The sequence below is a fragment of the Dama dama genome, chromosome 1 (genome assembly GCF_033118175.1).
Source record: "Dama dama isolate Ldn47 chromosome 1, ASM3311817v1, whole genome shotgun sequence".
In the NCBI taxonomy this organism is placed as follows: Eukaryota; Metazoa; Chordata; class Mammalia; order Artiodactyla; family Cervidae; genus Dama; species Dama dama.
In genome coordinates this window covers 34,828,256-34,848,360 of record NC_083681.1, presented here as the reverse complement: position 1 = coordinate 34,848,360, position 20,105 = coordinate 34,828,256, and the positions used below count along the sequence as shown (strand labels likewise).

General features: G+C 52.4%; 1 protein-coding gene across 8 annotated transcripts in view; it reads right to left on the bottom strand.

Moving 5' to 3' along the window:
- Positions 1-459: 459 nt before the first annotated feature.
- GRAMD1B (GRAM domain containing 1B) overlaps positions 460-20,105 on the bottom strand; it is a 196,042-nt gene continuing 176,396 nt past the window's right edge. For 6 of the 8 annotated variants that reach the window (XM_061146327.1, XM_061146353.1, XM_061146362.1 and 3 more), the window contains 9 exons: positions 19,287-19,430; positions 18,214-18,332; positions 17,858-18,000; positions 15,666-15,769; positions 14,660-14,863; positions 13,367-13,457; positions 9,485-9,592; positions 9,104-9,221; positions 460-1,532 (listed from right to left, as the gene is read on the bottom strand). In XM_061146327.1, coding sequence (XP_061002310.1) covers positions 1,194-1,532; positions 9,104-9,221; positions 9,485-9,592; positions 13,367-13,457; positions 14,660-14,863; positions 15,666-15,769; positions 17,858-18,000; positions 18,214-18,332; positions 19,287-19,430 — 1,370 coding nt within the window. In that variant the 3' untranslated portion in view covers positions 460-1,193. Of the gene's footprint in view, positions 5,603-9,103; positions 9,222-9,484; positions 9,593-13,366; positions 13,458-14,659; positions 14,864-15,665; positions 15,770-17,857; positions 18,001-18,213; positions 18,333-19,286; positions 19,431-20,105 lie in introns of all 8 variants that reach the window. The other 2 variants (XM_061146326.1, XM_061146335.1) reach the window with 2 other exon arrangements.

The window sequence follows — 20,105 nt, the reverse complement described above, 5'->3', positions numbered from 1 at the left end:
GCCTGATAAATAGTGATGCTTCAATCTGGACTCAGATCTGATTCCCAGACTTCTTCTCCATTCCACTTCATGAGGCTGCCACCCTCCCCTTGGAAGGAGGTCTTAGATGTTGAGTGGCTGGCAGTGCATCTGTGTCTGAATGAAGTGGTTCCCCAACCTTTTTGGCACCAGGGATCTGTTTCATTGAAGACAATTCTGCCATGGACTGGGTGGGGGTGATTTCAGGATGACTCAAATGCACTACATTTATTGTGCACTTTATATCTATTATTATTACATCAGCTCCATCTCAGTTCATCAAGCATTAGATCCCAGAGGCTGGGAGCCCCTGTCTGAGCTTGTCTGTAAACAGATGCCTTCCAGGCTTGCGGTGAGACCTGGGAAGACCAAAAACATCTGGGACAACGAGCACTGATGAATCAAGCAATGAACACACACACCATTTATGATTTGTAGTTCAGTATTTTTTTCTTTTAATTCATACTGTACTTCCATGGCTCTAGCTACTTTACATTAAGATTGGACCAGGAAGCCTTGAATGTTTCTAGGTACTAGCAGTAAGTTTTCAGACCTTGCGCACAGCGCCAGGCAAAGTACAGTTACAGATCCAAATGCAGATGGCCAGACAACTCGACTGCAATCAACCTGCATTCCTTCCCTTGTATGGCCCAGTGCAGGTGTCGGGGACTGGCTGCTCCCTCTGCCTCACCCCACTCCACCCCAGGTCAGGATTATCCAGGGGCCGCAGTGGCCTCTGACCCATCCCTCCCCACCTTGGAGTCCAGGTTGAGTCAGGGGGAAAGCACCATGGGTTTGGGAAGATGATATGGTCCATGCAGAGAGTGGTCTGGCCCTAGAGTGCAGGACAGAGCAATGTGGGAGCCACACACTGTTGTTGGCAACGATGGCTGCTTTTATTCAGCAATCTCGGCGCATGGCACCCCAGCCTAGGGCCTACTCCGCAGACGGAGTCAGCTGTTCCCGCCTGGAGCAGAGGCCCCCGTTTTGCTTCTGCAGCGTCTCCTCGTGTTGAGAGAAGCAGGCAGGGCCGAGGGGCAGAGGTGAAAACGTCCTTTACGCCTTCACATGTCGGGTACATCATCCGGCATCAAACTCCTCCTGGCAGGCAAGGTGCTTCTCCGCCAGCAGCCAAGGCTCCAATCCGGGCTCCCAGGCCTGCTGAGGGCCTCAAGTCACAACAGAAAACAATGCCCAAGACCCCTGAGCTTCGCACAGAACATCGGAACTGGGAGCTGGCTGGGCCCGTCACAGCCATGGCCGGAGCAGGAGTGAGGTAACGAGGTGGGCAGAGAGGTGCAGGGGGAGCTCTCTACACCGTGTGCAAGTTCCTGCTCCACGTCAGGAAAGCAGGGGCGTGAAAAGATGGGCTTCCAGAAAAATGCTCCTCCTGGACCCAAAATCGCATCTTCTGGAAGAAAACTAGAGATGGAGGGGAGTGCGGCCAGCCCTGCTGGAAGTTGGGGGATGAGGGCAGAGGATGCAAGTGGTGGATGGAGTGATTGTCCCACTGCCTAGAGACAAAGGTTGGAGGAGGACAGGGTCAGGAAGAGAGGTTCTCAAGCTTCCTAGTGGAGTGGGCAGATGCAGTCAGGGGATGCCCTGCAACCTGAGGGGAGAGAGGAGAGTGCTAGTTCTCCTGGGGCCCCTGGGAGGATGGGCTGGCCTTGGCCGCTCTGCAGAGTTAAAGATGAAGCATAGAGGGCACAGGAAAGATCCTACTGAGACCACACAGTCCAGAAAGATCCTTCCCCTAAGCCGGCCTCTAAGAGTTCACTCTAGAGATGATGCCTGCAAACTTATGGACACGGTCAAGCTTGTGTCACGGATACGGCAATGAAGAGAATCCACTTCTCTCAAAGCATTCCTCTAGGTTTCTTGGTCCTCCGCCTTCCTGGTAATCCTAGGTTCTTAGTGTCCGTGTTCCAAGACAACTCCTTACTTTAGCCAAAGCTCCATACTTAATCCAAACCCCAATGAGGTTGGAGACAAAACAGAGGTGGTCAAATCAGGAATGACTTCTCCCCACCTTTTGCTCTAGCAAAGAGAAGGAAGGATGGACAGATGAAAGGCTTCCCGGCCCAGGGATGGAAGACAAAGGTAGTCCAAGATGGTGTCCTTCTTGCCACCCTCCTCCTCTTCCCAGCTTAGAAAAGTTCAAAGGAAGGAACCCTCCGAAACTAAGACTAGGCCGACAGAGGAAGAAACACCCTCCCAGGTTAACACTGAACAACACAGCAAGCTTGAGCTCTCTTTCTCCTCTCCCTCTCCCACCCATTCATTGGACCTCCCTAGTCCTCTTAGCCCTTAGAATAAAGTTTTACTACCCTGGATTTCCTGGGAACCCAGACACTACCCTATGACTCATCTAAACACCAGAGAAGCTCTTGTCCAGAAGGTCCGTCCTCTCTTGGCAGGGCACCGTCCAAGTTTGAGAAAGCCCAGACTGGCCAGGCTCTGACTCAGCTGCCGCCAAGACCAGGTGAAAGCTAGAGCTGACCTTAGGACAGTCTAGGTCAAGCCCTGAAGCTCAGAGGGCGGGTGTGAGTGTGTGTGTGTGTGTGACTTGTCCAATGGCAGGACCAGGACTCAGGCCCAGGTCTCCCGACCCTCTGAGACCAGTGCTGTTACCGAGAGCTCCAAACTGCTGATCCTACTATCCTGCAATGTTACCCCTTTGCCCCAGGATGGGGACGGGGCAGGAGAGAGTCACAGACATGGCTGGCCTCGCCAACACCAGTCTTGTCAATTCCCCCACAGTCAGTGGGAGTGGACTGCAAACCTTACTATTCTCACCTGCCTAGAAACTGCAAAACCTTTTGCAGAAAGTGCAAGCTCTCAAATGTCTCACCACACGATGCAGAAAAACTCCTCTAAGACTGAGTTCTTATGTAGAAGAAAAAAGGCAGTTTTAATGCTCCCTTACAAGGCAGGCTGCCAGCCACGAGTTACCATGTCATTTATGTGTTTCACTCCCAGACTGATCTGCAAGGGTGAGGTCCCTTCTCTTTGACAGGTTACTGAGTAAAAGCGAACAGCTTTTGTCTGGGAGTGAGCAGAGGTGTTGGTTTTCTCCTGGTTTGAGAAAATGCCATAAATGATCCAAGAGTCTTAGAAATGAGGCAAGTCAAGAGATGCTTCCCATGGGTACACACTGTCTCCTGTGCAAATCCCCAGAAATCCAGAGGGTTCCTTGCACAGTTCCCTGTCACTGCTTCTGCCTGAGAGGGGCCTGTGTGCTGAAGCCAAAGTAAAACAATCCTGCAGAGTCAGGCCTACCTCCACCACTTTATTGCCAGCAAATAGCCCTTTTAAAGTCACCCTGAAGGTCCCAACACACTACTTTTAATAACTGAATAATTTAAATAAATAAATATGCATGGAATAAATTAGAGAATTTACCATTTGTCCTTTCAAAAGTTTCTGAGAATACTTTTGACTTCTAGCTACTCCAGCAAGAAAGTTCCTACAACCTGCACTCTTCCTTCTCCTTTGGCTTGGGTCCCATAAGCCTTGATGCTCATCAGGGTCTCCCATTCAAAGTCCTGCTCAGGGCTGATCTTGACCTGCTGGCCTGTGGGCACATGCACCCTTCACAAGGATTCCATGCAACTCCATTTCCTCGTATCTCCTTTTCTAAACGAGGGCTATCAGTTCCAGATGACACTCATGGAACCTTCTCACCCTATCTGGTTGCGGCATCTTTTGGTCTTCTCTTCCTACCCTTAGGGCAATAACAAGAACCTCTTTTTCAGACAGAATGAAAAGTTAAAAACTCTTTTAATTGCCAAAGTGGGATGCTCAGGCCAGTCCAAGAGAATATAATATAGCTCTTCTTTTTGGCTAGGTGAGTGATCAACTCTCCCTTCCCTCTGCCTGTTCCATTAAAGAGGTCTGCTAGAACAAGAAATCTGGAAGAGCTCTCCTTGCCAAATTGGTATAATCCTTTCCTGATCAAGAATATCTATAAGCTCTGCCCAGGGCTGGCAGGATTCCTTGGGTCATCACAGGAAGAAACAGCAGTTAGTGTGAAGGAGGCTAAGCATGTGCAGCAGGGCCCCATGAGGTCAGATGAATCACGGGTTCTGTAAGCCAGCCCCCCAAGGCCCTCGACGACTCACTTTCCTAACCCATGGCCTTCTGCCTACTCCTTAGGGATCTCACACCTCTCTGGGGCCAGAGGCCAGTGAAGGCTTTGCTCTTCCTGCTAGAACTTCCACTCCTAGCCCTGAGAAACAGGGTCTGGAATGGCCCACAGTGGGGCAGACTCAATTGGCTTTTTCCTGCCTAAACCCATGTACCAATGCCAAATTCATTCCCTCCAAGGCTTAGGTCTTCTTTCATGGGCAAAGTATCTCAGATAGTCGTCTCCCTTGACTAAGTTGGTTCCTCACACCGAGAGGAAATGATGCTGGCAGCCAGAAAGTGTGTGGATGTTGGTGCTCACGACTCAGAGGAGCTCTGTGGTTAGACCCTCCAATCCGTCTGTGGCTAATACATTCACCCTCTCAAACCCTGGAGGTCCTAGAACACCCTGATTCACCCTAGAAATCAAATGACAGCTCAAAGGGAAGGGGTTAGAGCCACAGACCTGACTTGCTTACAATCACTAAAAGAGAAGTTTAACAAGATCAAAAACGCTCCACCCTGACTAATAAACAATGTGCTCTTAGGGCACAGAGGAAAAATAGGGCTTTAGGCACTAAAAAGTGACACTTCACCCAGATCCAGCCTGGGAAAAGACCAGAGAGAAGGGGGTGGGGTGGGAAAGGAAGAAACCCCCACCCTTATTGGGTCCACACCCCATGCAGGTTAGAGGAAGGGGCAGGGGTAATGGAGGAGGATGCCCTTCGTCAGAACACCAGCCCTTAGGAGCCTGCAGCCACAAAGCCCAAACCCTTCAGAGACGCCTGCCCAGCCAGCCTGTGGGACCCCTCCACCGGATTCGTGGTGCGCAGTCCACGTACATGGGGTGGCCTTGTACGGTGGAGCTCAGATCGGGCTCCTGCCCTGGACGCTTCCTCATGCCCAAGAGAACACCTTGGGGGAAGCGTGGGGTAGGGAAGAAAAGATTCTCTTCTATTTTGGAAACAAACCAAAAGGGGATTCAGGAATGAAGCACCTTAAGCAATGCCCCCCTTGAGACCTCTTCTCGCGACCCCAGGGTCTTCACAGGCATAACTTTGGCTCGACATCTCCCTTCTCAGAGCCGAGAGTGGTCAGCAAGGGAAAGGGTGGGGACGACAGGATGGGGAGCAGGAGGGTCGGGGGAGGTCGGTGCTGAGAGGCGGTCCCTGCCCTCCTCGGCGCTCCGCCGGCCAGTGCAGGGGGTGGCCCTGCTCCTTCTCCCTGGTACATAGGCATTAGCTCTTTTTAAAATCTGTATATAATATATATTTATCTGTATATATATATATATATTTATATATATATTTATATGGTCTCTGTACACGTATTGCACAGGCCTCCTGCAGCCACCCCAGCTCCTGCCTTGTCAGTGGTACCGGTTTCTCTTCTCCTCGCTTTCTGACATGTAGTCTCGGGACCTGATGCCATTCTGAAGATTGATGAGTGAGTCCTTCATCTGTAAGACAAGGAAGTGCACCCCAGCCCCGGTTTGTGCCCTCAACTGGGCTTCTCCAGCCAGCAGCACCCACCGCACCTGAGCATGGGAGGTCCCCTGTCACGCCAGGGAGCTGCAGGGGGTAGGCTCCTAAAGCAGGGTGGTTCTCCAGGGACACAGTCTCAGGGCAAAGGGGGACAGCTGAACTATTAATAGCACCAGCACCCCCAGGGTAAGGGTTGCTGTGTCATTGAGACCCCAGATACCCCCATGGTCCTCGTTGCTCTGAATTAAGAATTCTCTCAAAGTTTCCATTGCTATTGGGACCTGCATACAAGGCCACAGGCTCGGTCTTCTCCTCACTCAGCTTGGCTTCCCGCTGATCCCTGGAACAGTTGCCACACTGCCACCCCAGTTTAGACACTTCTTTCTTGCCCGTCAATCTTATGCATCTACTATTTTTTTAATAAAGCTTTTTTTTTTTTCTTTGGATATGGACCACTTTAAAAGTCTTTATTGAATTTGTGACAATATTGCTTCTGGGGACTTCCCTGGTTGTCCAGTAGCTAAGACTCTGCACTCCCCATGCAGGCAGCCTGGGCTCAATCCCTGGTCAGAGAACTAGATCCTGCATGCCCCAACTAAGACCCAGCAGGGCCAAATAATTAAACAAACAAAAGTAAATATTTAAAAAAAATACATTGCTTCTGTTTTTTTTTCTTGGTTTCTGTGCCATGAGGCATGTGGGATCTTACCTCCCTGACCAGAGATCGAACCCTGTACCCCCCTGCGCTGAAAGGAAGAGTCTTAACCATTGGGCCACCAGCGAGGTCCTTCACCCATCTACTGTGAAGGCCCAGAACAAACCCAAACTCTCTCTGGCTCACAGCCATCTCTCTCTCTCCTGGCCTTTCACGTACCGCTCCCTAGGGTTCTGCACTGCAGTCATCTTTAATGCCTTTGTTTCAGGCGTGTTGAGACTACACTGTCCTATCCTTCTTTTATTCACCACGGGCGCTAAGCAGGGAGCTGAGGAGGCTCCTAGCTGTACCCATAAATCCCAACTGAATTTCTTAACTGCCTGTAAGAAACACATGCATCCCACATCATGTGATGGAGTCTACATGGGGCAATTCCAGCTAGAGGACCCTAAAATGAGGTCCACCACAATACAACATGTTTAAGCCCTGGCTCTGGATAAGTTGCTTTGTTACAGCCCAGGACAGAGAACATTTCACAGGTAAATAGTTAAGGATTTTGAGAATCTCTGATTTCTCTGCTTAATCCACCACTTTCTTCTCTTTAGTTCTCCTGTATCCTCTGCTCAGTAGGGATGAGGGGCTCCTTAATGTTCTTTTAAAGGGAATAGAATGTTGGGAATTCCCTGGCGGTCCAGTGGTTAGGATTTGGTGCTATCACTGCCAGGACCTGAGTTCAGTCCCTGGCTGGGGAACTAAGATCCTGCAAGCCACAAAGAGTGGCTAAAAAAAAGGAAAAAAAAAAAAAAAAGAGGGGAACAGAACAAGACACTGATTTTTTTTTGAAGATTTTTTGATGTGGATCATTTCTAAAGTCTTTATTGAGTTTGTTATAATATTGCTTCTGTTCTATGTCTTGGATTTTTGCCCGCAAGGCATATGGGATCTTAGTTCCTTGACCAGGAATGAAACCCATAGCCTCTGCATTTGAAGGTGAAGCCTTAACCACTGAACCTCCAGGGAATTTCCAAAACATCAACCTTACTGGTTGTAGAGTCCAGTCTGCACACATACTAAGTCGCTCAGTCATGTCCGACTCTGCAACCCCATGGATGGCAGCCCTCCAACCTCCTCTGTCTATGGGATTCTCCAGGCAAGAATAGTGGAGTGGGTTGCCATTTCCTCCTCCAGGGGATCTTCCTGACCCAGGGACTGAACCTGCATCTCTTATGTCTCCTGCACTGGAAGGCGGGTTCTTTACCACTAGCGCCACCAGGGAAGACCACAGAGTCGAGTCTACCAAGCTACAGATCTGACAGCCCCAAGCTCCTCCTGAAGGAGACCTGCCCTGAACAGGATCCACAGCTGAAGAGGATCAGGTCATCCAGTAACTTCCCCCACCCCTTTAATTCCTAAGTCCCTCACCCCATGCATCACCTCATCACCCTGGGAGCAACTTTCAGAGACGGAATCGCAGTCCTTCGAAGCAGTCCATTCCATTTCTGGGCTGCTCGAACCATAAGGAGTCTGATTCTAGTTGATGACTCAAAAATTCGATACCCTGTAGCTTCTGGCCCTAGTTCAGTCCCCTGGAGGCTCACAAGCAGTCTAACCCTTCTAGCTGTTAGACCCCAATGTTTGAAGACTATCCTCTTCTGCTCACTGAGCACATCTTTAATTCTATCAATCTTCCTGATGTGCCAGAGTTCCAGACTCCTTGCTATGCTGTCTACCCTCTTTTGATTAAAAAAACGCCCTCCTTAAATGTGGCTCCAGTGTCCTATCTAATATGTGATACTTTAAACCCACTGAGGCTTCCCAGGTGACGCAGTGGTAAAGAATTTGCCTGCCAATGCAGGAGATGCAGAAGACTCGGGTTCAATCCCCAGATGGGGAAGATCCTCTGGAGAATGAAATGGCAACCCACTCCAGCATTCTTGCATGGAAAATTCCATGGACAGAGGAGCCTGGTGGGCTACAGTCCATGGGGTCACAAAGAGTCAGACACAACTGAGCACAAGCTAAACCCATTAAACTGGATCCTGGTAGTTGAATTAAAATTCTCTCTCCTTAATTGAGAACTAAGAGACCAAACCATGAAGGAGAAAGAAAATTTAATATTAATGAGTGCCTATGTGGCATAAGAGCAAATGTGACAGCAATTTCATGAAGCAATGATTACAATTTCCATTTTATAGATGAAAAAATGGAAGGTCACTGTTACTAAATCCTTTGCTTAAGGTCAAAAAGCTAGTTAGTGGCATGGGCAGGATTCCACCTCTGTCTGATGAAATGAAATTAATGATTTCGCCCTAGGAGGACTTTCTTAAATAGATGCATCTAGTTTTCAGACAGCAGGAGGCTCTCAGAACAACCTCTGAGGAAAAGCCACATCCTGAATGCTGTGTGTTGCGTCTGTCTTGAGGGCAGTAGGTGGTGAAGGATGGATGGAACACATCCAAAGGACCAGAAAGACACGCCCTCTGGGAAGGTAAATCTCTGTAAGAAGGGAGCTATCTCTTTAAATGCCTGTCAGATGGCTATGGCTTAGCCAGAAAAAAAAAAATAGCTCTCCTTCCATCTAACCTATAGTTTTTTCCTCTTGCAAATCCACTGTGTTATTTCACTGATGTAACTTTGGGGAACCCGGGTGTTTCCAACCGCGCACTCAAGGATGGCTCTAAAATGAGACCCATGGCTGGCCTGGAGAAGAACGGATGGAGGAGAAAGTTTGGGGGATGGAGACAGTGCTCCTCTCAGAGTGCAGGGAAGATGGTCCACGTCTAGCAAACCAGGGCAAGGAGGGCACGTAGGGGCGTCTCACCTGGTCAAGAAGCATCACTGAGGATTTGATGATCTCCCTCCATTTCTGGAGCTCCGTATCATGGTACTTTTGCTGGGACTCTAAGAGCTGGGCCCACTCTGTCTGGGACTGGGGTAACCTGTGGGGTAGGAGAAGGGGTACCCCATCAGCTGGAGTTACGTCCTGTGAGCCCAGACCCCACATCAGAGCACTCTGTCCTGCAGAGGGTCTCCTGTGCCCCAAATCAGAAACAGACTAAACGACAGGGACAACTGCCAGAGCTCAGCCATGGACTCACTCCCAAGGGTTACCCAACCCCCAACAAGGGCAGCAGGGCCATCCCAGAGACTGAGAGGCAGGAGCTGAGACACGGAGGGGAGCAAGGGAAGAGGCTGGGGTTACCTTTCTTGGAGCCGGAGGCCCTGCCAGGTGGTGAGGGTCTGGGTGGTGTACTCCAGCATCCAGAGTTTGTAGAAGAGCATCATGTTGAGGATGACCAGCAGCACCAGACTGGAGGAGATTGGGGCGGGGGGCGGAAACAGCAGCCATGAGATGGAGTCCAGGAGGGCCCCCTCCCTCTCAGAGGCAGGGATGCACCCCACCCCAGAGGCCACCGTCCTTGACCACTGGGTCACCTGAAGCATCGCAGCGAGTGAGTAAGTGAGCTGGGGGAGGTGCGGGGAGGAATGCAGCAAGGGGCAGAGAGAGACAGACAGAGAGAGACACGCACTCTCGCCTGGAGGGGCCGGGGCACGGCAGGAGGACGTGGAGGGGTGTGTGGGGTGAAGGCCTCAGAAGGAGAACACATAATCACCCCGAAGTGGGTGCTGGGGGAAGAGAGGAGGATGGAGAGGAAAAGAGATGGTGAAAGAAGCGATCAGAGAGTCAGTACCTGAAACAGATCCTAATGGGAGCAAGGAAGAAAAGTGGGGAGGAGGCAGAGGTTAGAAATAGACTCGTGTGGGAAAGGGGAGGCTGTGCTTAATTTGAGCCAGAGAGACAGTGAGAAAGAAACACCAGGAGCAGAGGAAACAGAAGATGAGGACAGCGAGCGAGGAAGGGATGGGGCGGCTGTAAGTGGACCCTTGGTATCTCAAGGGAGATCAATTGAGACAAGTTTCCTCCTACCAACCCAAACCCCGGGAGGAATTTCAGGGGGGTTCCCAGCTCTGACCCCCGACACCTAACTTAGAAGTCCTATAACATCCCAGGTCTATAACATCCCAGGTGTTAGCACAGCTGCCCAAGGGCTCCCGGCTCCTCTGTGCATCTGCCAGAGCCCCGCCGGGGGCACGGGGACCAGCCGAGGCTTCGCAGGGGTAGGCCGGAGCTAGGAGGATAACTGGGGTTGGACCCAGTGGGAAATGGAGAGTCACCGAGGGCCTGAGAATTCTCTCCTCTAGGCCTCAGTGGCCTTAAGGTTCACGAGATAGAGAGATGAAGACTCTGGGACAGACAGGACGTAGACATGCAGAACTGGGCACAAAGCCTGGCTCCCGGCTTTGAGGCCTCTTAACTTCCTATCAAGTTTCCCAATGATACCCACTCTACTGGGGTGACTCTGAGCACAGAGGATGTGTACGTGAAGCCCCCCATGGAAGGGATGTATGTGAAACCCCTCATGAGGGGTGTGGTTACGTTCATTAAAGGAGGAGGTCCAGACACACAGGAAAAGGAATGACAAAAATGGGGAGATAAATAGATGGAAAAAAGACCAACAAAGAAAAGAAAATCTATGCCACGTCTCTGACCTTTCAAAATGTGTGGTACAGGTGGCATGTGTTTCCGTGTTTCTCACCCCAGCTTCCAGCACTCTGGAAGGCTGTCTTCCTTAAAGGGGCGGCTACAAATCCCTGGGGCTACTCAGCTGTGTTCTTGGGGCTCTCTGAGCTCTCCAACAAGGACTTCTAAGTGATGTACTGCATCTCAATGATACCACCTTTAATTGCACCAGACACCTGGATCTTCTGAAAGCCACCTCTTCAAGGTGTCCTACAACCACTTCAGCACCTGCATTTGGGATTGTGCTTACAGTCTGGTCTGTGCTCAGCGGAGGCCAAGGGACACCCCTCAATGTGGCTCAAGGGAAGGCCTGAGGGTGGTCTAAACAGAGAAAAGATGCGAGGGCTGGATGGCCATAGGGCATGCTTACGGTGGCCTGGGCCACTTAGACAGACACCCTGCACTATTCTCGAAGGTTCCACTTGCACGCTGGGAGCAGACCCACTGCCTGGACGCTCTAGGGTTGAAAGATGAGGTCTGAATATCCTAAACTATCAGCGCTCCAACGTGACTTAATACACTATACAATTTACTCAGGCCACCTGATCTTCTCTACTTACAATAAGACACAGAAGGAGCTGCAAGAGAGCTAACCCAAGGTTAGAGTTTTCTGTTAAGCAAACCCAACATCAGAGATTCAGTTTTAATAGTGGTAGGAACGACATTAAAATGCTGCTGCTGAATGTGGATTTTTACTGGTCTTACAGTTGTCTTTGTACTTACTTTTGTAAAAGTATGTGGGCTGCTTATGCCATAGTCATAGTCAGAAGATCTGCATCTATTTTTATGTTACATATTTAGGTACAGTGAACAAGACAGCCCCGCTCCTGACACTCACAGTCCTGCTACCTGGTCCCCAGGTCTGTCCTCAGCCCATTTCCCCTCTCACACTCCACACTCTCCGCCATGATGGTCTCGTGCACACCATGGCTTTGATGCTACTGACAAATGAGTCAGCAACTGCAGCCTAAACTCCCCCTCTAGGCTCCAGGTCCACACTGACAACTATCTATCTGTCACGTCCATTTGGACAACCTCAGAAACACGGGACTGATAGTACCTTCTGCAACATCTTTTCACTAAGTTCCAGGTTTCTGTCCACGACACAACCTTCACGGGCATGTGGACCCGAAAGTCCTCATGCTTCGCTACATAACCAGGTGGCACAAGCCTTAACCTCTGGGCCCTCATCTCAGCCTGACCAGCCCCTCTCGCTGAGATCACTGCCATCTACTCCACTGGCCTCCCTGCCTCCCATCTGTTCTTGTCTATTCTATACACAATGCTGCCATCAGGGTGATTTTTTTGATAGTGCAAATCCAGCCCTGTCAGTCCAGGGCTTCTTTCCCAGTTTCCTGGTGGGCAGAGCTGTTTGCCTGCTTCCGTGCTTCTGAAAACGCCTCAGTGAAGGCATGAAGGCTGGGCGTGGGGTGGGCGTCAAAGAGCAGGACAGGGTTGCGGACGGCCTAGTGCCCGGGGCACACCTGAGAGGCCAGCATCTGGGCAGCTCCCGAGTCCCCAGCTCCCTCCGCCGTGCCCCCACATCCCCCAGCACAGCCCCAGGCAGGAAGGGCCAGGCTGCCGGGCAGTGGCCCAACCAAAATGGGGAGCGGTCGGCACGCAGCAGCCTAAGTTGCTCCTGCCCAGGGCGGATGAGAGTCCTCAGAGCAGGCTCTGGGCTGACACTCCAGAGAGCTGTGTCCCCCCACTTTGTGAGTTAGTTACTCAGTCATGCCCGACTCTTTGCGACCCCATGGACTGTAACCGCCAGGATCCTCTGTCCATGGGATCTCCCAGGAGTGGGTAGCCATTCCCTTCTCCAGGGGATCTTCCCTACCCAGGGATCAAACCTAGGTCTCCTGCACTGCAGGCAGATTCTTTACCATCTGAGCCCCCAGGGAAGCCCTCCCACCTTACATTCTCATTTCTCTCAATGAACTTCCTGTGCAAGTTACTGAGTCCACAGTTTTATAGCTTATGGCAATGATTATACATTGCTTAAAATAAAATAAGCACACACTTCTCCTGGACTCCAGTCATCGATTGTGTCTGGCCATCCAGTCAAAGGGTGGGCCCCTAAGTGCACACTCCCAACGCCTAGCACAGAGCAGACACTCAGAACACCTATCACAAACAAAAGAATGGGCTCCTAAAATGTCTGTAGCATCTCTGTATTAGCATTTATCCGACACTGCAGTAAGCATCAATTGCTGCCCGTCTGACCCACTTGAAATTGAGTTCCTGTCATGGATGCTGTAAGCAGCGTTTTCTTCTGAGTCCTGAAGGCCTAGCACAGTAAGCACTGACTAAAACAGAAAAAAGCAGCAAAGAGGCAAGAAGTGACAGACAGAGCAACCAATCTGGAGAGAGACCAGAGGCGAAGGCAAAAACCAGGGCAGCAGCGGGGGTGTTTGGACGCCTGAGGAAGACAGATGGGGAGGAGGGGGCAGGCGAGAAAGGAAGGGGTGGGGGCGGGACTGGGGGAGAGCTGGGGTCCCTTACACACAGCTGATAACCAGCAGCAGCTTGGACACGCTCTGCAGGTGGAAACCGTTGGGGCTGTCCTCGGGGATGTGCCGCGTCTGCGTGGAACCTGTGGGGAGAAGGAAGAGGCCGTCATCACGTGGCCCGCGAGCCCGCCACCAGCCAACACGAGGCCGGTCCTGCACAGAGCTGTCCATGATGCTGCTGTCTCGGAAACCACGTGCTTCGTGGATAGCCCTCAGCCCTCTGAAACTAGAAGGGAAGTGACTGAACGGCTGAGAAAACCACCTGACTCCTGTAGCTGGGACCTGCAGATGCAGGACAAAGAGACCTGCAGCCGTGGAAGGCAAGCAGCACTGGGCTGGGCCAGAGGCAGCTTTCAGCACTGGCTTTATCCCCAACCGGCCACGTGATGCTGAGAAAGTCACGTGAATGCTGAGGGCCAGTTTATTCAAATGAGAAGTTAGTCAGAAGTTCTGTATGTAAAACACATGAATAAGATGGGAGTGTTCCAGCTGAAGCCGGTCGAGGGACACGGAAGGCTGACACCCTCCTCCTTCCCCTGCCTCTTCTCCTGCCCCAACCAGCTCTGATCAACACCCCAATATCCGGGGAGGGGGGAGCAGAGCATAGTCTGAAAAACCCCCGCTGCAGGTTTCCATGACTGAGCAAAGAAAGGAGGGTGTGAACAGCTCCATGGGAGGAGGGAGACACCTTGGGAGGAGGCGGCCACCTTGGACCCCCAGGCCTTTGTGTTACAAAGTAACACTGGGGTCTGAGCTTCAGCTTCTCCTGGAACCTTTCCTGAGAACTTGGAGCTTCAGGCTCAAGCTCATTCAGGGAGCCATGGAGCTCAGGGAACATGGAAGCAAAAACGCAAAGATACTTTTTGTTCAACAGAGCACGTACAGGGGTACAGGAGGGACTGGGGAGCTAAAGGGCAAAAGGAAATAGCAGAGCAGGAGTCCCCAACCTCTGAGATCTAATGCCTGATGATCTGAGATGGAGCTGATGTAATAACAGTAGAAATAAAGTGCACAATAACTGTAATGAGCTTGAATCATTCTGAAACCACCCCACCCTCCACCCCAGTCCATGGAAAAATTGCCTTCCACGAAACCGGTCCCTGGTACCAAAAAGGTTGAAGACCACTGCAGTACAGCATCCCGAGCCTCAGACTTCATGAGTCGTGAGCCAGGCATACCCAGTCCATCCCAGGCTGCAAGGTGAGTGTGCACGTGTGCCTGGTTCAGGCGGGGAGCTCTGCCCACAGCCCCGAGACATCCACCCCTGCCCCCACCTGGCACGCACCGGCCACGTGTTTGATCCTGTGGCCCACGTCCTCATCAGTGGGCGTGGTGACGGGGCTCATCACCTCCTCCAGGTGTGGTACCCGCAGGTGGGCATGGGGCCGTTTTCTCCTCCGCACCGTCGGGGGCTTGCTGGCCTTCTCTTTGGGAGACTGTCTGTGCATCTCCGCCAGGTAGGCGCTCTCTGTCTTGGTCAGCTCACTCTCTGTCCGGGTCAAAAGACCACGTTAAGAGGCCACGTGCCCTTGCCTCCAACCTAACATACTGCCCTCCGGAGCAGCTCTGTCCACTCCTAGCTGAATGTCCTCCAAAAGTACCATGTTCCCATACCGGACTCTGGGGCATTGCCTGGAAGGCGGGGGTCCCTCAGGGATGCCCCTGAGCCCTAGAAAGTTCTCTTGGGACCCAGCCCAGCCCAAAGCCCTCTTTCTGGGTCACTCAACAGTGTGTAGGCAAAGGCTTCCAACACACCCTCACACATGCAACTCGGGGCACGTCACACTTCCCAGTGGATGCCTTCGATGGCTATTTCCTCCTCATAACAGTATTACCACCAGTGCGTCTACATCTCAGGCTCATTCTGGGGGGGTTTCACAGATCCTTTCAATTGTGGTTTAGTCGCTAAGTTGTGTGCGACTCTTCTGTGACCCCATGGACTACAGCCCTTCAGGCTCCTTTGTCCATGGGATTTCCCAGGCAAGAATACCAAAGTGGCTTGTCATTTTCTCCTCCAGGGGATCTTCCTGACCAAGGGATCGAACCCATGTCTCCTGCATTGGCGGGTGGATTCTTTACCACTGCGCCACTAGGGAAGCCCCCCCGTCACAATTACAATCTCATAAAGGCTGCAGTCAGAGTCTCTTGAACATGCACATGTTCACATACATGGACCCATTTCTGGGCAGACTCAGGGGCCCCGTGAAGCCCCCCTCCCCCCTGCCCCCGCCTCCCACTCCCTGAACGGGGACAGAGGGACGGTTCACCCAGCAGCATCAGCAGGTGCTCACCCAGGTGGCGGAAGTAGTCCTCCAGCCCACTCCAGAAGTTCTTCTCGATGAACGTTTTCACCAGCCCCCAGGGCTGTTTCCGATAGCGCAGCTCTGTGGAGACCCTGAGGAGCAAGCCAGAACTAAGATCAGCCCCTTCCTGGGTGGACCCTCCTCTGCTGGGAACAGGAAACTTCAGGTTTAAGGTCAAAGCAGCCTCACGCTGCCCTTTACAGGTTTGCATCCATGACATCATGTGATTTCCCTGGGCATCCCGGGAGGCAGGTGAAGCTAGTGGGGTTATCCTTATTTTAGGGGTGGGAAAACTTGAGTCTGAGAATTTGTAAGCGGACCAAAGATTAAGATGAAGGGCCCTGACTCCCAGCTCAGAGCTCGCCCGTGACACCATGGGGTCTCCTCCTGGGAGGGCCCAGGGCCCTTCTCTCTGTCTCCAGAGACTTCGAGCCCAAGGCAGAGTCTTGGGCTTCATGCCTTCCACCTTTAAGAGTTTCATTGGCTGCCACCTGCCTCCTGCTTTCCACCTCCCCAGCACTTTGCCAGCTCCTGCTCTGCCCGTGGGCCTCTTGCCGCCTGGCCTCCTGAAGCATCAGCTCCTGCTCAGCCGCTGCTCTGCTCTCCTGAAGGTTCACTCTTACTGCCGACACTCCCCACATCTAAGGCTGCCGGCTCTGCCCTCACGAGGAAGAAGGGACTCCACCCAGTCCGATGTGTGCACGCCCATGGCCCCTCACCCCGCTCCCAGCAACCACTTCCTGGACTAAGGGTGGGCTCTGTGGGGGTCTAGCTGGACAAGCAGCTACCTCCAAGGGAGCTGGGCAGAAAGGACATCCAGGTGGATGACCCTCCAAGGAATCTGGAAGTGAGGAACACAGACCCTGCAGGAGAGGGAGAGAGGGGCGAGAGGGAGAGAGGGGCCAGAGGGAGGAGAAGGAAGGGAGAGGGTGGGGAGAGGGAGGAAAAAAGGAGAAGGAAGGAAGGAGAGAAGGGAGAAGAGAGGGAGGGAAAAGAGAAGAGTGGGATGGGAGGGGCTGCTCTCACAGAAGCCAAAAAGGATTTTTCTTTTTTAATTAGAAGACGAGAAAGATTCAGACCCTTTTCTGAGGTGTGGGCATTCATTTAATCTTCCTGACTCCCCAAAGACCCCTCTGCAGCCTTTTACCAAACTCCTATTCTATTTGAATGACAAGAGTGAATTTCTGCTCCTTAAAAAGATTTTGGTCTAAGATACAGGTACACGACCCAGTTATTCTCAGATGGGTGTGTGTCTTGGCTTTTCAATCCAACTACAAGCTTCTTAAAATGTCAGAGTCTAAATTTTTTCCATCCTCGAAACGCACATCACAGTGCCCCAGACAGCCATAAACAGCATCGGGCTAATCATTCAATCAACACCTTCTAACTCTGCTGTGTGCAGGCCCCATCCTGGGTGCTGGGAATAGAGTGATGGGTGGGCTGCTGCTGGCCTGGATGGCTGCCCATCAGGAAGATGCCTGGAAACTCAAAATATTCCCAGCATTCAGCAGGACAGGAGGGGCAGAGATTCGCTTCTCTGAGACCTGGGTTTCAGTGCTTTTGACTCTTGGAAAAGTTACTCATCTTGTAATGACCCTCAGTTTTCTTACCTGAAAAGTGAGGACAAACTCACCTCCTTGGGTTACTCTGAAGAATCTAGTTCATGGAGGTCAAGTAACTACACAATACTTATAAACTGCAAACAGCCACTAAATAGCAGTGGTTCTGACCCTTTTACTAAAGAGAGACACAGAGACTTCCCTGGTGGCCCAGTGGCCAAGACTCTTCCCTCTCAGTACAGGGGCCCGGGTTTGATCCCTGGTCAGGGAACTAGATCCCACATGCTGCACTTAAGAAAAGATCTTGCCTGCCACAGCTAATGATGGTGCATGATGCAACTAAGGCCTGGTGCAGCCAAATAAATATTTTAAAACAAAAGAGAGAGAGATACACAGAGGGGTTGAAGGAAACATGTGGTGGAGAAGTATGAGTTGTCAGGTTGGGGGAAGGGCGTGGGGTGGGTCTTGAAGTATTCAGAGAAAAGACAGAATAAAGAATGAGCTCACAGCCAACACACCCTGCCTCCCTCCTCCTCAGGAGCACATCAGTGCTGTCTGATGCAGGGTCCCCCAGGTGCACCAGGGGCTTGCTCTGAACCTGCCCGCCCGCAGAGACAGCACCTGAGTCGACTCTTGTTGCGGGCCACGCGGGTGAGAGTGTAGCGGTTGATGGTGTAGAAGTAGTCGTGATACGGGACGTCATGCGTGAGGACCTCGGCGTCGATCACGTAGCACTCGCTCTCCTGGCTCGCCTTGTACATGGTCTACGGGGAAGAAAGGGCGGGGGGCCAGGGCTGAAGAGGAGCAAGACTGGACAGACCCCTCCTTCCCGACGACCTCCCCCAGCCCGCTCCTGATTTGAACGGGGACCCAGGTCCGAGGCTGAACATCACTCGTGCCCAGACATTCACCCTGACGTCTCTCTCCCGAATCCTTTACAGCAAGACAGAGGCCATCCCCGCCCGACCTCAGCTCACCTGTGTCTCCCTGACAGTGGCAGTTTTGGGAGCCAGAGGGTTGGTGAGGGTGATGGTGTAAAGGATCACTCGGCTCTGGTTTCCATTCTCCTCCTTCTTCCACGGATGGAAGATGATATCTGAGGGGAGAGGGGAGCCGGGGGATGAGGGAGGGAAAAAGGCCTGCTGTTCCCACCTCTCAGTGTCTCCCTCCAGTGACCTTCTCTCGGCTGCACTGCTTGCCGACTGGCATCCCCCAAAGGAAGTCAAAGGGCCGGGGGAGGAGGCAGAGAGGAGGGGGCGTGCGAGCAGAAAGAGGCTCATTGTAGACTGGCCGAGGACCTACACAGGCTCCGGAATGCGGATTGTTCTGGGCTAGGGCAGGAGGTCCTGGGGGCCACCTACGGGGGTGCTGGCAACACTGGTGCTACTGTGATGGGGGCCTGGGATCCTTGGGAAGAAGCCCTCTCCTCTGAGGCGCGACCTCCCATTGCCCTCGGCACGCCCCTCTTCCTGGCAGAGGGCTGCGCTGGTGCCCAAGGGCTCCTCCACAGGCTCGGATGCTGAGCAGCCTTACTGGTCCCCGGGGTGCGGCAGCACAGGAGCAAGGAGATTCCGAGGTTTGAATCCTGGCTGGGCCTCTTCTCAGCTGCATGATCTTGGGCAGGTAACAGGGGTCTGAGTTCCAGGCCCCTCCCTGGTATCATGGCAACCACAATACCAGCACCCAGGGCAGACTGGAGGATTGAATGAGACAATACAGGGTCACGTGCCTGGTGGACGGCACGTGCCAACCAGGACATGGTAGCTGCTTCTCTCAGCTAGGTGGTGAGCCCTGGGGTTCCTGTTCGCTGCTGAGCCTTTGGGGTCTGACACTGAAGGTCCGGGTGCAGAGGACAAGTACAGCCACAGTGTTGTGGGGAGGAGTAGCTGGCAGGGCCCCGGGGAGCTCCAGAACTGCGTGCAGACAGAGAGGGGGCACCCTGGGCCATCAGGTGGCCGGGAAAAGGAGGGCACATGGGAGGGGAGGAGAGGAAAGCAGAGCAGACAGGGAGGGAAGGGGTGGGGGCACCAGCCTGGGGAGGCGGACAGACCTGAGAAGCGTCGCTGCTCCATGAAGTCCCGCTGGAAGGGTGAGTCGGTGAACAGGAGGTCATAGAGCTTGTCCACGCTGAAGTTGAAGACTTCGTTCACGTACTGCCGGCCACTCAAGTCCTCGTAGAAGGCCTGGACCTCCCCTGCACAGAGAGGATGAGGAGGGTAGGCAGGGAAGGTGAGGGACACCCCAGGGACACCCCCAGGGCACTTATGTCTCTGTGGCTAATATGGGAATAGCTACCAAGGCTCAAAGGAGGCCTCAGATGGGGCGGGGGAGCCCTGGCTCCACTGTTTGTGGCTTCGTGTCAATCAGCCTCCTTCCTCGGCCGGCGTGCACACTGGATGCCAATGGGACTAGCGCAATGGGACTCTAGTTGCATCCCATTCACTCATCATTTACAAAGAGCTCATGAATCCGCTATTTGCCCTTATACTTTCAAACCTTCCAAATTAAAGTGGTCTTTTAGACTAAAGTTTAAATATAATATAAATGACTACTCCCTGGGCCTGCTGGTCGGAACCCAGAGGATCAGTTATCAACTGTCTATAAGTTAAACCACAAGTGACAGCAAATGTCATCACAGCCCAGGGCACAGGTGTGTCCAGGGATGCTGATGAGTCTGTTTATATAAAAGCTTCTAGGTTGGACTACAGGGCGGAGATCTGTGATATGTGAGGTCTGCTCTCCTTCCATAAAGCAGTCTCTACCCCCATGACTCCAATAAATTTAATTTTCTACAGGAAGAAAGTTTCAGAGTACAGGTGTGTGCATACTCAGTCATGTCTGACTCTGCAATCCCATGTAGACAGAGACT